At 65.7% G+C, this 16,508-nt stretch overlaps 2 protein-coding genes across 3 annotated transcripts in view; one reads left to right on the forward strand and one right to left on the reverse strand.

The window, feature by feature from the left end:
- The first annotated feature begins 351 nt into the window (after window positions 1-351).
- THAP7 (THAP domain containing 7) lies at window positions 352-6,292 on the forward strand. Of its 2 annotated transcripts, XR_010370437.1 has the most exons (6): window positions 352-440; window positions 1,100-1,179; window positions 3,779-3,934; window positions 4,764-4,904; window positions 4,999-5,598; window positions 5,930-6,292. XR_010370437.1 is itself a non-coding variant. In XM_064437597.1 (5 exons), the coding sequence occupies exons 2-5, from the start codon at window positions 1,100-1,102 to the stop codon at window positions 5,537-5,539; spliced, it is 918 nt and encodes a 305-aa protein (XP_064293667.1). In that variant the 5' UTR covers window positions 352-440; the 3' UTR covers window positions 5,540-5,634. The 2 variants fall into 2 exon arrangements, 1 of the variants encoding a protein (XP_064293667.1); XM_064437597.1 differs by lacking the exon at window positions 5,930-6,292 and having other exon boundaries at window positions 4,999-5,634.
- The window catches only part of SLC27A5 (solute carrier family 27 member 5), a 10,697-nt gene continuing 213 nt past the window's right edge, over window positions 6,025-16,508 (reverse strand). The window contains exons 1-10 of the mRNA XM_064437596.1: window positions 16,215-16,508; window positions 13,051-13,260; window positions 11,818-11,976; window positions 9,670-9,794; window positions 9,378-9,572; window positions 8,584-8,674; window positions 8,164-8,362; window positions 7,971-8,068; window positions 6,989-7,119; window positions 6,025-6,565 (exon numbers count right to left, since the gene is read on the reverse strand). The exon at window positions 16,215-16,508 is cut by the window's right edge and continues 213 nt beyond it. Of these exons, the coding sequence (XP_064293666.1) occupies window positions 6,389-6,565; window positions 6,989-7,119; window positions 7,971-8,068; window positions 8,164-8,362; window positions 8,584-8,674; window positions 9,378-9,572; window positions 9,670-9,794; window positions 11,818-11,976; window positions 13,051-13,260; window positions 16,215-16,508 (1,679 nt within the window). The 3' untranslated portion in view covers window positions 6,025-6,388. The remainder of the gene's footprint in view (window positions 6,566-6,988; window positions 7,120-7,970; window positions 8,069-8,163; window positions 8,363-8,583; window positions 8,675-9,377; window positions 9,573-9,669; window positions 9,795-11,817; window positions 11,977-13,050; window positions 13,261-16,214) is intronic.

Genomic DNA, 16,508 nt, shown 5'->3' on the forward strand with positions numbered 1-16,508 from the left:
AAACACCCCCAAAACTGGGGGCAGGGCTTGAAATGCCCCAAAACGGGGGGGCAGGAGTGCCTTGAAACACCCTAAAACCTGAGGGGGGCCTTGAAACGCCCCAAAACCTCGCGGAGGGCGGCCTTGAAACGCCCGTGTCGGAGGGGCGGGGCTTGCATGGCGAATAAGGCCGGGGCGGGGCTCGCCTGCCCAATGACAGCGCAGTATGCAAACGAAGCAGCGGGTCCAGAGGGGCGGGTGAGAGAGCTCCGCCCACCGCCGCGGCGCATCCAGTGAGGTGAAAGGGGCTGGGCGTTGCGCAGCCAATGAGAGGGCGGGGGCGGGGGGGTGAGCGCTCGCGAGAGGCGGAAGTCTCGCGGGCTCTCGCGAGAGGCGGCGGCGGGCGGTGTTGGCGGCGGGGGGGGACGCGGCCGCGGTGGCGGCGGGATGGGAGCGCCGAGGTGAGGCCGCGATCGCGCCCGGGGCGGCGGAACCGGCCCCGGGAACCGGCCTCGGCCCCGGGAACCGGCCCCGGGGGGCGGGGAGGAGGCGTCCGCCTCCGGGGCGGGGGCTCCGGGCCCGCCCCTTCCGGGCCCCCCGCCTTTAGTAACCGCAGCCCCCGTGAAGGGCCTTTAGCAACGCCCCCCCCCCGTGCCACGCCTCCCCGTGACGTCATCACCCCACCTCGGGGGGAGCCGTGGTGCTGGGACCCCCCCCCCCCCCCCCCTTGGTGACTTCATGGCGGGGGGGGGGGGGCACTTGGGGTCTGGGGGGGGTTATGGGGGCTCTTGGGGGGGGGGGGGGGCAGCTGGAGGGTCTGGGGTGCACCCGGGCTCTGGGGCAGCTTGAGGGGCGCCGTGGTGGCCCGGGGGGAGGGGTGTGTCACATCTGTGGGGCGTGGGGGGAGCGCCGAGGGGTCCACAGGGGATCTGGGGTGGCTCTTGGGGGGGTGACACAGGAGATTTGGGGGGCAGCTGGGGGTCTGGGCTGGTGGGGGGGAAGTTGGGGGTCTAGCGTTTGGGTGGCGCACGGGGAGCGGGGACTGCATGCAGATTTGGGGGGGTGGGGTGGGTCCTGTGGGAGAACCTCACCCCCTCTTTACCCCACACCCCCACCCCAGATGCCCCGTCACTGCTCCGCTGCCGGCTGCTGCACCCGCGACACTCGGGAGACCCGCAACCGAGGCATCTCCTTCCACCGGTGGGTGCCCCACACCCCGTGGGGGGGAGGTGGGTGGGCCCCACATAGGCCCCTTCCTTGCCCCTCCACCCCCCCGAGGGGCCTCGCCCCTCTTTCTCCCTTGTGATGATTTTATTTGGGTGGTTTTTCACCTCTTCGATGCTTCATTTGTGTCCCCCCCGCCCGTTGCGATGGGCCGGCCCAGGTGTGGGGCTGCCCCATCCCCCCCCGCCCGTTGTGATGGGCCGGCCCAGGTGTGGGGCTGCCCCATCCCCCCCCGCCCGTTGCGATGGGCCGGCCCAGGTGTGGGGCTGCCCCATCCTCCCCCCGCCCGTTGCGATGGGCCGGCCCAGGTGTGGGGCGCCCCATCCCCCCCTGCCCTTTGCGATGGGCCGGCCCAGGTGTGGGGCCTCCCCATGCCCCCCCCCGCCCGTTGCGATGGGCCGGCCCAGGTGTGGGGCCTCCCCATGCCCCCCCCCGCCCTTTGCGATGGGCCGGCCCAGGTGTGGCGCCGCCCCCCCATCCCCCCCCCCCCGCCCTTTGCGATGGGCCGGCCCAGGTGTGGGGCAGCCCCATCCTCCCCCCCCGCCCTTTGCGATGGGCCGGCCCAGGTGTGGGGCCGCCCCATCCTCCCCCCGCCCTTTGCGATGGGCCGGCCCAGGTGTGGGGCTGCCCCATCCTCCCCCCGCCCATTGCGATGGGCCGGCCCAGGTGTGGGGCTGCCCCATCCTCCCCCCGCCCATTGCGATGGGCCGGCCCAGGTGTGGGGCCTCCCCATGCCCCCCCCCGCCCGTTGCGATGGGCCGGCCCAGGTGTGGGGCCTCCCCATGCCCCCCCCCGCCCGTTGCGATGGGCCGGCCCAGGTGTGGGGCCCCCCCATCCCCCCCCCCGCCCTTTGCGATGGTCCGGCCCAGGTGTGGGGCCCCCCCATCCTCCCCCCCGCCCTTTGCGATGGGCCGGCCCAGGTGTGGGGCAGCCCCATCCCCCCCCCCCGCCCTTTGCGATGGGCCGGCCCAGGTGTGGGGCAGCCCCATCCTCCCCCCCCGCCCTTTGCGATGGGCCGGCCCAGGTGTGGGGCCGCCCCATCCTCCCCCCGCCCTTTGCGATGGTCCGGCCCAGGTGTGGGGCCGCCCCATCCTCCCCCCGCCCTTTGCGATGGTCCGGCCCAGGTGTGGGGCCTCCCCATCCTCCCCCCGCCCTTTGCGATGGTCCGGCCCAGGTGTGGGGCCTCCCCATCCTCCCCCCGCCCTTTGCGATGGTCCGGCCCAGGTGTGGGGCCTCCCCATCCTCCCCCCGCCCTTTGCGATGGTCCGGCCCAGGTGTGGGGCCTCCCCATCCTCCCCCCGCCCTTTGCGATGGGCCGGCCCAGGTGTGGGGCCTCCCCATGCCCCCCCCGCCCTGTGTGATGGGCCGGCCCAGGTGTGGGGCAGCCCCATCCCCCCCTGCCCTGTGCGATGGGCCGGCCCAGGTGTGGGGCAGCCCCATCCTCCCCCCGCCCTGTGTGATGGGCCGGCCCAGGTGTGGGGCAGCCCCATCCCCCCCCGCCCTTTGCGATGGTCCGGCCCAGGTGTGGGGCCTCCCCATCCTCCCCCCGCCCTTTGCGATGGGCCGGCCCAGGTGTGGGGCAGCCCCATCCCCCCCCCGCCCTGTGCGATGGGCCGGCCCAGGTGTGGGGCAGCCCCATCCCCCCCCGCCCTGTGCGATGGGCCGGCCCAGGTGTGGGGCAGCCCCATCCCCCCCCGCCCTGTGCGATGGGCCGGCCCAGGTGTGGGGCCGCCCCCCATCCTCCCCCCACCCTTTGCGATGGGCCGGCCCAGGTGTGGGGCCGCCCCCCCATCCCCCCCTGCCCTGTGCGATGGGCCGGCCCAGGTGTGGGGCAGCCCCATCCTCCCCCCGCCCTGTGTGATGGGCCGGCCCAGGTGTGGGGCCTCCCCATCCTCCCCCCGCCCTTTGCGATGGGCCGGCCCAGGTGTGGGGCAGCCCCATCCCCCCCCGCCCTGTGCGATGGTCTGGCCCAGGTGTGGGGCCGCCCCATCCTCCCCCCGCCCTTTGCGATGGGCCGGCCCAGGTGTGGGGCCGCCTCATCCTCCCCCCCCCCTCCTTGCGATGGGCCGGCCCAGGTGTGGGGCTGCCCCCCATCACCCCCCGCCCGTTGCGATGGGCCGGCCCAGGTGTGGGGCTGCCCCCCCATCCCCTCCCCCGCCCTGTGCGATGGGCCGGCCCAGGTGTGGGGCCGCCCCATCCCCCCCCGCCCTGTGCGATGGTCCGGCCCAGGTGTGGGGCAGCCCCATCCCCCCCCGCCCTGTGCGATGGGCCGGCCCAGGTGTGGGGCGCCCCATCCCCCCCCCGCCCTTTGCGATGGGCCGGCCCAGGTGTGGGGCCGCCCCACCCTTAGCAATGGTTTGCACCAGGTGTGCCCCCCCCGACCCCCCATTTCAGGAATGGTTTAACCCCATCCCCTTTACCTGGGCCTCCCTGGACTGTTCCATTTGCAGGTGTATGGGGGGGAGGGACGACACACCCTTCCAACCTTGCCAAAAACAGGTGGGGGGGGGGGCTTTTGCGGCCGCCGCCTCGCTGCTGACCTGTGCCGCCCCCCGCCCCACATCCCGCCCCCCAGGCTGCCCAAGAAGGACAACCCGCGGCGGGCGCTGTGGCTGGAGAACAGCCGGCGACGGGACGCCAGCGGGGAGGGCCGCTGGGACCCGGCCTCCAAGTACATCTACTTCTGCTCCCAGCACTTCGAGAAGAGCTGCTTCGAGATAGTCGGCTTCAGGTAGCTCACGAGGGGCCGTAACGCGGTGTCCCCCCCCTTCCCCAGCCCAGAAAGGGGTGGCCTAATTAACAACGCCCCCCCCACCCCCCCCAATTTAATTTAAAATAGACTCCTCGAGGCTGGGGATTAAAGAGGTCTCTCCCCCCCCCACCGTGAGTGGAAATGGTTTGCTCTGAAACCCCACCCCCCCGCCTCACTTTCCCAGCTTGGGGGGGTTCCCCCCCAGCACCCTCTGGGGGCTCCCCAGGACTTTGGGGGTTATGGATCACCCCCAAGAGGCCCTCGCCAAGGCTTTTTGGGGGACGACGACACCTTCACCCCCAGAACTTTTTGGTTTTTGAGGCCCACAAACTTTCCCCATGAGCTTTGGGACACCCCAGGGTCTCCCCCGTCCCCCTCCCTCCCTCCCCCCAAAATCGGGGGGGGGCACCCCAAAGACCCTTGGGGGTTATGGAGCACCTTGGGGTACCCCCACAGCTGTTGGGGGCTCCCTCCCTGTCTCCCCGCAGGGCTTTTGGGCACCCACGAGACCCTGCAGTCTGTGGGTTCCCCTAAGGAACCCCCAAGGCATTTTGGGCCCCCCCCCCTTTAAGGCTTTTGAGGTTCCCCAAAGTTTTCTTTAGAGCTTGGGGACACCCCAGGGCTTTTGGGGACCCCCTAGGGCTGGGGAGCACCCGGAGGACCCTGCAGCTTTTGGGGCCTCTGGGGGCTTTGGCACACCCCAAGGACACTGACAGCCATGGGGTGCCCTGGGGATGGCCCCCCGCCCCCAGGCCTTTGAGGCCCCCTGAGCCACCCGCTGACCCCCCCCTCTTTTTCCCCCCCGCAGCGGCTACCACCGTCTCAAGGAAGGCGCCGTGCCCACCGTCTTCGAGGCGGCCTCCCCCAGACCCCCCCGGGCCACCAAGCCGAAGCCCCCCGTGCCCGACAGTGACACCCCAAAGCCCCCTCGGGCCACCAGGAGGTGGAGGTGAGTCCCAGGGGGTGGGCGGTGGGTTGAGGGGGCGACACGACATAGGGCGCCACTGGGTCCCCCCAATTTAATCTCCTCTTTCCCGGTGCAGGCAGGACCCCACCCCTTCCCCACCGGAGCCCCCCTTCACCGCCGACGTCTCCTGCTTCCCCCGGGAAGGCGAAGACCCCGGTGCCCCCCCAGCCGGTGACCACGGGGGTGTCCCGGCCCTTCCCGGCCCCTCGGGTGCCCGGGGTCCCCTCCCGGACAGCCTTTTGGTGGCCACAGGGGACGAGGAAGCCACGGCCACCCCGGCCCTCCCCGAGGGTGACCCCCCGGCAGCCCCCCGCCCCGTTTCCCCCTCCCTCTACATGCTGCGGCTGCCGCCGCCGGCCGGGGCGTACATCCAGAGCGAGCACAGCTACCAGGTGGGCAGCGCCCTGCTCTGGAAACGCCGCGCCGAAGCCGCCCTCGACGCCCTCGACAAAGCCCAACGGCAGCTCCAAGCCTGCAAACGGCGAGAGCAAAGGCTGCGGCTCCGCGTGGGCGAGCTGCAACGGGAACGCCGCGGCCCCCTCGAGGCTCGGCGGCCCCCGAAGGAGCCTCCGCCGCGGGTGGTGGAGCTGCAGGTGCTCGGCGATGGCGGCGAGTGAGGGCTTCCCGGCGGACGCCCGGCTCTTCTCCTCTTCCCTGCCCCGCTGCCGCTGGGAAGGTTTGTAAATAAAAATTTTGCCTTTTCTATGAAAAACGTGAGGGGGCCGGCTCGCGTCTGGGAGAAGGGGGAGGCGGGACAGCGTCCCCGGGCTGGATTTTTGCTCGCTGGTTCGCGGCTGCAGGGCGAATTAAGCTCCTTTTGCGCTTAAACCGGCTCAGCGGGCGCTGGGGAAGGGCAAGAAGAAGCTGACGTCGTCGTGGGGGGCTCTGGTGCGCGTCGGCGTGGGGCTGGGGTGCGTGAGGGAGCGTGGGCTGCCTTCCCGAGCCGCTTTGCGTCATTGAGCGGGCAGAAAATTGGGTCGGGGAGAAATAAACGGGTTTTGTTCCAGATCGATGAGCTGCTTTAGCTCAATAAGCTCCGGGTGGGAAGACAAAGGGAGTTTTGGGGACCGAAACATCTCCAAGGGCAAGCAAGAGGCCAGCGCTGAGCAAATGTTCCTTTACTGGCTGCGGGGAGGGTTTTGGGCACTATCTGCCCCCTCCAGGAAGGAAAGCGAGCGGGTCAGTCGCCAGAAAAACGGCCCTCATCCACCCAGCACCCGCCTGGACCCAAATAATCGGAATTAAGCCTTTACTTTCCGCAGCCAGCGTGGCACTGAGGCGCCGGGCTGGGGTAGCAGCGAGCGCCGAGGCCAGCCCGTCACCCGCGGCATGCTCCAGCACCGTTAAAAACACCCCAAAGGAAGCAAAAACTGCCCGATTAGCCCCAAATTGGCCTTGCCAGTTGCCCCGAGGCAATTAACGCCCCGGGGCATCGTGGAAACCCCGGCGTGGCGTGGCTCGTCCTTCTACAGGTTGAGCTTCATGGCGAGGATGGCGGCGTAGACGTCGGGGCTCAGGGGGACGTAGGATTTCACCTTGTCGTCGCGGAAGAAGAGGGGGTCTTTGATGAGGTTGGGGTCAAAGCCTTCTTTGACGAGGTTGCCTTTGCACTGCTTGAAGGTCCCTGTGATCTCCAGGGCGTCCTGTGGAGATGGACGTCGTAGAAATGGGGGACCCCGGTGCTGTCATCGGCAATGTGGGGGGCCCCACGCCGCCGTCGGCACCAGGGCGTGTGTGGGGGGGGTGTATCCGGGTGCCCCCCCGCGTCGCCGGCACAGGGGGCACGGATGACGTCATTGGAATTGGGAGAGGAGGGGGGACATGGACACCTGCGTGGTGTCGTTGGGCGCAAGGAGACCACCCACGGGCGCGGGGTGACCTGATGTCACCGAGATCGGGTGACCGTCTCCGGGGACGGATGGACAACGCCATCGTCAACGGGGTGACCGGCGCCACCGTCGGAATCGCCCTTCGACCAAAGAACCGCTTTGGCAGGGGGCTGGGGGGGCGGGAGAAGGCCCCCAGCACCGCCCCCGCGACGCCTGGGTGAAACCGGGGCGACTGACCTGGATCCGCACGAAGCGGGGGGCGGCGTAGCTGGGCAGCGTGTCCCCAGTGAAGGCGTAGAGGTTCTCGCCCTCGAAGGTCGCCCCGGCCTTCAGGCGGATGGCCGCCATGCCGCACCTCCCCTCGCACCCTGCGGGCGACGCCGGAGGGTTATTTTAGGCAACCGAGTTTCGTTTTGTTCTTGGTGGCCGCTCGGACCGTTGCGGGGACCTCTTGCACGCCCAAAGCGACGTCGGGCACTTGTCTTGGGCGGACGTGTCCTGCTTTAGCCTTGGAGGCCACGGGGACCGCGATGGGGCCGCAGCATGTGCCCAGAACAACAGCAGGCGCCTACTTTGGGCAGCTGAGCCCCGTTTTACTCTTCCTGGTGGCCGCGTGGACCACCAGAGAGACCTGTCAGTTCTCCAAAACACCACCAGATGGTGCTTTTGGGCAACCGAGTCCCGTTTTATTTTTCTTGGTGGCTACTTGGACCATCGCAGGGGCATGTTCTGTGCCCCAGGACAATGCTGGGCACTCGGTTTGGGCAACCAAGCCCCCCTTTAACCTTCCTGGTGGCCTCTCAGACCTTTACGGCAGCCCGTTGTGCGCCAAAGCCGTGCCAGAAACTTACTTTGGGTCAGTAAGTCCTACTTTAGCCGCCTTGGTGGCCAGTTGGACCATTACGTGGGCGTGTTACTTGCCCCAGACAACACTAGGTGCTGCTTTTGGGCAGCCCAGTCCTGTTTTACTCTCTTTGGTGGCTCTTTGGACCATTGTGGTGGTAATTGTGAACCCAAAACGCTACCGGACTCTTATTTTTTGGGTCAATGAGTGGTCGGGCAGTTGGACTAGGTGATCGTTGTAGGTCACTTCGTTCTGTTCCTCTTCAGGCTTCTCGGTGGCTGCTCAGGCCATTTGGGGACACATCACGTGGCTGAAACGTGCCCCGGTTGTTATTTTCGGGCCGATTCCCCGCCCCCTGCACCACCCAGTACTCACCGGGCACGGACACGCCGTAGACGTTGACCTCCTGGATGAAGTCCACCATGGCAAGAGTGGCCTCCACCTCCGTCGTGGCCACGTTCTCGCCTTTCCAACTAGGGAAGAGAAGGGATGAAGCCGTGGGGGGGAGGGATTTGGGCTGGAGGTGGCATTGCCCACGCAGACGTGGGGGTGAGAACGTCGGAGTTACCGGAAAGTGTCTCCCACGCGGTCCTGGAAGTAGACGAATCGTTCGTGGTCGATCATGAGGAGGTCGCCGCTGTTGAAGAAGGTGTCGCCTTTGACCAAGACATTCCTCAAGACCTTCTTCTCTGTCTTCTGGGAATCGCCAGCGTAGCCGTGGAAAGGGGTGTTCTTGGTGATTTTGATGACCAGCAGCCCCGTCTCGCCTTCGGGGAGGGAAAGGAGGGTTGGAGGCTGGCCAGCACCTGCCTCCGTGCCCCACCGGGTGGTCGGGAATGATCTTCCTGTTTCTTTGAGGGGTTTCCGGTGGCTTCCAGCCACCAAGACGATGGTGATAAGGACCAAGAGGTGGCTTTGATGCATCTCAAGCCTCTCTCTGTCCCCATTTCCTCCCAAAAAAGCCCTCGTAAGGCTCATCTCTCCTTACCAGGGTGGGCTCGGATGCAGAGTCCTCGCTCGTCACGTATGGGTTCATCCTCCTCCACGTTGTACTTGATCAGCTCAAAGGGAGCGAAACTCTGGAGGGAAGAAGAGGGACAAAGAGAGAAGCTGGTGGGTGGAGGAGGAACGGGATTAAAAAGAGCGAGACGACTTTCCTCCCAGTGCCGGGCCCGATCCTCTGTTATTCAGCCATTACAACCCCCAGGAAACACATCCCATCCCCCCATCCCCCCCCCCCCCAAATCCCAACGTCCTGGGTGGCCACTTGTTTTCCACCCAAGCTAATCGCCCTTTATATTTAAATAAGATTTAATCTAATAGATTCAACCGTTGACCAAGTTCACGGTATCCTTCAGCTCAAAGGCCTGTGGGAAAATGCTGGATGCTGCAAATGTGGGCAAAGGGTGGGGAAAAACCCCCTATTTTTGCAGCATTTGCTCAAGACCTGGGTGGTTGGGAGTGGGAAGCGACACCAAAGTGGCCTTTCTTGGGGCTACAGAGAGACCCAGGTCACCACAGACACTCCGAAACCGGACTTGGAATCGACGCCGTTGAGTCAACGTTGGCCAATCGGGTGGAGGGGAACCGCTTTTTGGACGCGAAGAGGGGGATCGTGGAGACCCTGCCCTTGTATCAACCCAACCTGACGGCCGGCGTCGCCTTCCCCGGGAGGTCACCGTTTGCGCCACCGTGAAGAGGGTGTCCTGGAGCTCCCCGACTCTTGGCCTCAACCCAACTTGAGGTGCAGAATTGGCCTCCCCTCCGCCGCCGGCGGCTCACCTTGACGAATACGTTGGCTCTGCCCACCGCCCCGATCTTCCCGGTGTAGTTGATGAAGCCGGCGTTGCCCTCGGTGGCCCCGTAAAACTCCCAGATGGCGATGGGGCCGAAGCGATGGAGAAACTCCTTCCACACCTCCGCTCGCAGCCCGTTGCCCAAGGCCAAGCGCACCCCGTGCTCCCGGTCGTCGGCGCGCTGCGGGGGCGAGGAGGGGAGGGACCGCCTCGGCGTGCGCCCCACGGCAGCGCCTCTCCCCGCTCCGGGGTGGATTTGGGGCTGGCGAGGCTCTCACCTTGGGCGTGTTGCAGAGGTAGCGCATGAGCTCGCCCACGTACTGGATGACGGAGACGTCGTAGCGGCGGCAGTCGTCCCAGAACTGGGAGGCGGAGAACTTGGCCCGTAGGACACAGGTGGCTCCTGGGGGGGGGCGTGGCAGGGAGGCGGTCACCCCTCCCCTTTTCCTCTCTTATTTTTTTCCCTTTCTCCGTCCGTCTGTCCATCCATCTCCATGAATATCTGTCCTGTCCATTCACAACCCCCCCGCAGTCGCCCATTGTCTACACAGACACTCTTCTGTCGTCTTCTCATCCCACTCTTCCCTTTTCCATCCCTACACTTCGTCATCTGTCTGTCCGTCCACCCCCCCGCTAATCCATTTATCGCCAGAGATCGCTCTCCTTTTCCCTCCTTCCCTCCATCCTCACATTCTTCCGTCGTCCTTCAGTCCATCTCCAGAAAAAGTCTGTCCATCCCTATATAAAACCAAAACCCTCTCTCCAGTCCACCCGTCCGGCTCCACAGAATGTCCAGCGCCTTAAAACACCCATCTCCGTCCATCTCCAGAGGACATCTGTCCATCCACCCAGCTCCATGGAACATCTGTCCATCCATCCAGCTCCATGGAACATCTGTCCATCCACCCAGCTCCATGGAACATCTGTCCATCCATGCATCCATCTCCATGGAACATCTGTCCATCCACCCAGCTCCATGGAACATCTGTCCATCCACCCAGCTCCATGGAACATCTGTCCATCCATCCAGCTCCGTAAAACACCCAGCTCCATGGAACGTCTGTCCATCCATGCATCCATCTCCATGGAACATCTGTCCATCCACCCAGCTCCATGGAACATCTGTCCATCCACCCAGCTCCATGGAACATCTGTCCATCCATCCATCGATAGACCATCCAGCTCCATGGAACATCTGTCCATCCATCCATCTCCACAGACCATCCATCTCCACGGAACATCTGTCCATCCATCCATCGATAGACCATCCATCTCCATGGAACATCTGTCCATCCATCCATCTCCACAGACCATCCAGCTCCATGGAACATCTGTCCATCCATCCATCTCCACAGACCATCCATCTCCACGGAACATCTGTCCATCCATCCATCGATAGACCATCCATCTCCATGGAACATCTGTCCATCCATCCATCTCCACAGACCATCCATCTCCATGGAACATCTGTCCATCCATCCATCTCCATGGAACATCTGTCCATCCATCCATCTCCATGGAACATCTGTCCATCCATCCATCGATAGACCATCCATCTCCACGGAACATCTGTCCATCCATCCATCTCCACAGACCATCCATCTCCATGGAACATCTGTCCATCCATCCATCTCCACAGACCATCCAGCTCCACGGAACATCTGTCCATCCATCCATCGATAGACCATCCAGCTCCATGGAACATCTGTCCATCCATCCATCTCCACAGACCATCCAGCTCCATGGAACATCTGTCCATCCATCGATAGACCATCCAACTCCACAGAACATCTGTCCATCCATCCATCTCCACAGACCATCCATCTCCACAGAACATCTGTCCATCCATCCATCGATAGACCATCCAGCTCCATGGAACATCTGTCCATCCATCCATCTCCATGGAACATCTGTCCATCCATCCATCTCCACAGACCATCCATCTCCATGGAACATCTGTCCATCCATCCATCTCCATGGAACATCTGTCCATCCATCCATCTCCACAGACCATCCATCTCCACAGAACATCTGTCCATCCATCCATCGATAGACCATCCATCTCCATGGAACATCTGTCCATCCATCCATCTCCACAGACCATCCATCTCCACAGAACATCTGTCCATCCATCCATCTCCACAGACCATCCATCTCCATGGAACATCTGTCCATCCATCCATCTCCACAGACCATCCATCTCCATGGAACATCTGTCCATCCATCTCCACAGGCCATCCAGCTCCATGGAACATCTGTCCATCCATCTCGCCATCCCTCACCCACCTATGGGCACAGCTCCCTCTCCTCCTCCCCCTCCTCCCCACCCATTTCTCCACCCCCCGCCCAGCCCCCCCCGCCTGTCCTTGCCCGCGCCCCCTCCCAGTGCTGGCCGGCCGGCGTGGGGGGCGTGGGGGGGTACGTACCGACCTCGAGGCACCCTCCCACCCCGATGAGCAGCCCGGCCGAGTGGTAGAGCGGCAGCGTCGTGTAGATGACATCGTCAGGCCGCAGGCCACAGAGCCGGCTCAGGTTGGCCACCATCATCAGCTTCATCTCTGTGATCACTGCTGCCTTGGGCAGCCCTGGGGGTGGGAGCAGAGGGTGGGAAGTGGCCTCCTCGGAGGCGGCCGTGGGAGATGGGAGGCGCCGGGGCTGAGGGGTGGGGTGGGAGGGCAGAACCCTTCCCTCAGGGTGGGGGGTCTCCGTCCCTTGTGGTCTCCAGACCTCGCTGGGAGGAGCTGTGAGGAACCTCATCCAGCTGCACCAGTGTTGATTGGGGTGGGAGCTGGTCTGGGTTCAGGGTTGGACGAGGGAGGTCCCACCCCACCCCTTTGGGTTGGATGATGGAGGTCCCACCCCACCCCATTGGGTTGGATGAGGGAGGTCCCACCCCACCCCGTTGGGTTGGATGATGGAGGTCCCACCCCACCCCATTGGGTTGGATGATGGAGGTCCCACCCCCACCCCATTGGGTTGGATGATGGAGGTCCCACCCCATTGGGTTGGATGATGGAGGTCCCACCCCACCCCATTGGGTTGGATGATGGAGGTCCCACCCCACCCCGTTGGGTTGGACAATGGAGGTCCCACCCCACCCCATTGGGTTGGATGATGGAGGTCCCACCCCACCCCGTTGGGTTGGATGATGAAGGTCCCACCCCACCCCGTAGGGTTGGATGATGAAGGTCCCACCCCACCCCGTTGGGTTGGATGATGGAGGTCCCACCCCCACCCCGTAGGGTTGGATGATGGAGGTCCCACCCCACCCCGTTGGGTTGGATGATGGAGGTCCCACCCCCACCCCATTGGGTTGGACGATGGAGGTCCCACCCCACCCTGCAGGGTTGGATGATGGAGGTCCCACCCCCACCCCGTAGCGTTGGACCATGGAGGTCCCATCCCACCCCGTCCCACCCATGGGCACGGTGAGCCTCCACCCTTGGCGACACCCAACCCTCGCGGGGACGCAGCCAGGAGGAACCTGGCCCAGGTGGGCCCACGACGGTCGGGGTTGGCCTCCACGAGCCCCCTCCGACCTCCCGGGCGCGCCCTCGCCCACGCGGCCCGCGGCGGGGGACAACCCCCACGGGTGCTCGCCCGGCGCACCCAAGGAGCAGCCCCCCCCCTCCCCTCGGGGGGGGTCCCCGCAGCCTCACCGGTGGTGCCGGAGGTGTAGATGTAGAGGGCCTTGGAGTCGGCGGTGACGCCGGCGCGGTGGTGGGCGGGCAGGGGGGCGTCGGAGGCGGCCTCGATGGCGGGCAGCAGGGCCTCGACGCCCGGCGTGGGCGAGGCGGCGCTCAGGTAGGTGACGCGGACGCCGTCGCGCCGCAGGGACGGCAGCACCTCCTCCACGGCGGCCTGGAGCTCTGGGGTGGGGGGTGGGGGGGGAAAAAGGGGGGACGTGGTCCCGGTGGGGGGTTCCCCAGATGGACGAGGGTCCAAGGGGGAACCCAAAGGGGGAGGAGTGGTGGCCAAACGGGCGCCTCGGGTGTCAGGGGCGACCCAAAGACCCCGGGTGGGCACCCAATGTACCGCTCAAAGGAGTAGGGACCCCCAGCCAGCCCCAAAGGGCACCCAAAGGACCCCAGGTGGGCACCCAATGTACCCCTTGATGAGGTAGAGACCCCCACCCACGCCAATGGGCACCCAAAGGACCCCAGGTGGGCACCCAATGTACCCCTTGATGAGGTAGAGACCCCCACCCACGCCAATGGGCACCCAAAGGACCCCAGGTGGGCGCCCAATGTATCCCTTGATGAGGTAGGGACCCCTACCCACCCCCAATGGGCACCCAAAGGACCCCAGGTGGGTGCCCAATGTACCCCTCGATCAGGTAGGGACCCCTACCCACCCCCAATGGGCACCCAAAGGACCCCAGGTGGGCACCCAATGTACCCCTTGATCAGGTAGGGACCCCCACCCACCCCAAAGGGCACCCAAAGGACCCCTTGATCGAGTAGGGACCCCCACCCACCCCCAAAGAGGCACCCAAAGGACCCCGGGGGGGGGCACTCAAGGCACCCCAAAAAACCACACACAACCCCCCAAACCACCCCAGAGAGGCACTGGGGGCACCCCCTAAGGGCGCCCTGGTCCGGCGGGTGCCCCCAGCACCCCACGGGGCACCCTGACCCCCCCCAGACGGGCACCCCGAGGCTCCCACTCCCCGTTTTGCCCTGATTTCGGGGGGGGTGGGGGGTGTTAAACCTCCCCCCCCCCAAAGTGCTGAAATCAGGGAAGCCCAAGGCCCCCGAAGGGACCTTTGCCCCGGGACCGGGCGGGCGATGATTAACCCGCGCCCTGGGCAGGGCCGGGGCGCCCCGACACGCTCACGGGGGCGCACACGCGTGTGCGAAGGGCGCGCACGGCTGCCCGAGCGACCTGGGGGGCGGGGGGTGGGGGGCAGCCCCCCAGCCCCGAGCCGTGTGGGCGGCGACAGGCGTGACAGCGCGGGGGTGGGCACGCGTGCGAGGCGCACGGACACGCGTGCAAGGGCTGGCGCAGGCGCCGGCGCGCGCCCTGACACACGGACAGGCACCGACACACGGACAGGCACCGACACACGCCCTGACACACGGACAGGCACCGACACACGTGTGTAGATCCATGTACAAGCACTGACACACGCCCTGACACACGGACAGGCACCGACACACGGACAGGCACCGACACATGCCCTGACACACGGACAGGCGCCGACACACGTGTGTAGATCCATGTACAAGCACTGACACACGCCCTGACACACGGACAGGCACCGACACACGGACAGGCACCGACACATGCCCTGACACACGGACAGGCGCCGACACACGTGTGTAGATCCATGATACAGGCACCGACACACGCCCTGACACACGGACAGGCACCGACACACGGACAGGCACCGACACACGGACAGGCACTGACACACGCCCTGACACACGGACAGGCGCCGACACACGTGTGTAGATCCATGTACAAGCACTGACACACGCCCTGACACACGGACAGGCACCGACACACGGACAGGCACCGACACACGCCCTGACACACGGACAGGCACCGACACACGTGTGTAGATCCATGTACAAGCACTGACACACGCCCTGACACACGGACAGGCACCGACACACGGACAGGCACCGACACACGCCCTGACACACGGACAGGCACCGACACACGGACAGGCACCGACACATGCCCTGACACACGTGTGTAGATCCATGTACAGGCACTGACACGCGCCCTGACACACGGACAGGCACCGACACATGCCCTGACACACGGACAGGCACCGACACACGGACAGGCACCGACACACGGACAGGCACTGACACACGCCCTGACACACGGACAGGCACCGACACATGCCCTGACACACGGACAGGCACCGACACACGGACAGGCACCGACACACGGACAGGCACCGACACACAGACAGGCACCAACACACACCCTGACACACGGACAGGCACCGACACACGGACAGGCACCGACACACGGACAGGCACCGACACGTGCCCTGACACACGGACAGGCACCGACACACGGACAGGCACCGACACATGCCCTGACACACGTGTGTAGATCCATGTACAGGCACTGACACGCGCCCTGACACACGCACAGGCACTGACACGTGTGTCTAGATCCATGTACAGGCACCGACACACGCCCTGACACACGCACAGGCACTGACACACGTGTGTAGATCCATGTACAGGCACCGGCACGCGCCCTGACACATGGACAGGCACCGACACATGCCCTGACACACGGACAGGCACCGACACGCATGTCTAGATCCATGTACAAGCACTGACACACGCCCTGACACACGGACAGGCACCAACACACACCCTGACACACGGACAGGCACCGACACACGTGTGTAGATCCATGTACAGGCACTGACACAGCCCTGACACACGGACAGGCACCGACACATGCCCTGACACACGGACAGGCACCGACACGCGTGTCTAGATCCATGTACAGGCACTGACACGTGCCCTGACACACGGACAGGCACCGACACACGTGTGTAGATCCATGTACAGGCACCGACACATGCCCTGACACACGGACAGGCACCGACACACGTGTGTAGATCCATGTACAGGCACTGACACATGCCCTGACACACGGACAGGCACCGACACATGCCCTGACACACTCACAGCCACCGACACACGCGTGTGCGCCGCGCCGCTGCCCGGGACGCCGCGACCAGCGGGTGGAGGGGACGCACCCCTGGGCCTCTCAGCGCCCCAAATCCCCCCGCCCCCGCCCCACACCCCCCCCCCAGCCCCCCCCCCCGGGGCCGGCAGCCGCTCACCGGGGCTGGCGAGGAGGACGGCGGCGCGGGCGGCCGCCAGGGCGTGTCGCAGCGCCCGGCCCCGCACGTTGCAGTTGAGACAAGCCGTGAGGCAGCCGAGCTTGGCCAAGGCCAACCACGTCCAGACGTAGGCGGGTTCGTTGGGGAGGAAAAGGGCGACGGCCTGACCCGGCCGCAGCCCCAGGAGCCCCGACAGGGCGCGGGCGGCCCGGTTGCTCCGGCGTTCGACGTCCTCGTAGGTGTAAATCTCGTCGCGGAAGCGGAGCAGGGGCCGGCGGGGCCGGCGGCGGGCGT

Source organism: Phalacrocorax carbo, chromosome 33, assembly GCF_963921805.1.
Source record: "Phalacrocorax carbo chromosome 33, bPhaCar2.1, whole genome shotgun sequence".
Taxonomy (NCBI): Eukaryota; Metazoa; Chordata; class Aves; order Suliformes; family Phalacrocoracidae; genus Phalacrocorax; species Phalacrocorax carbo.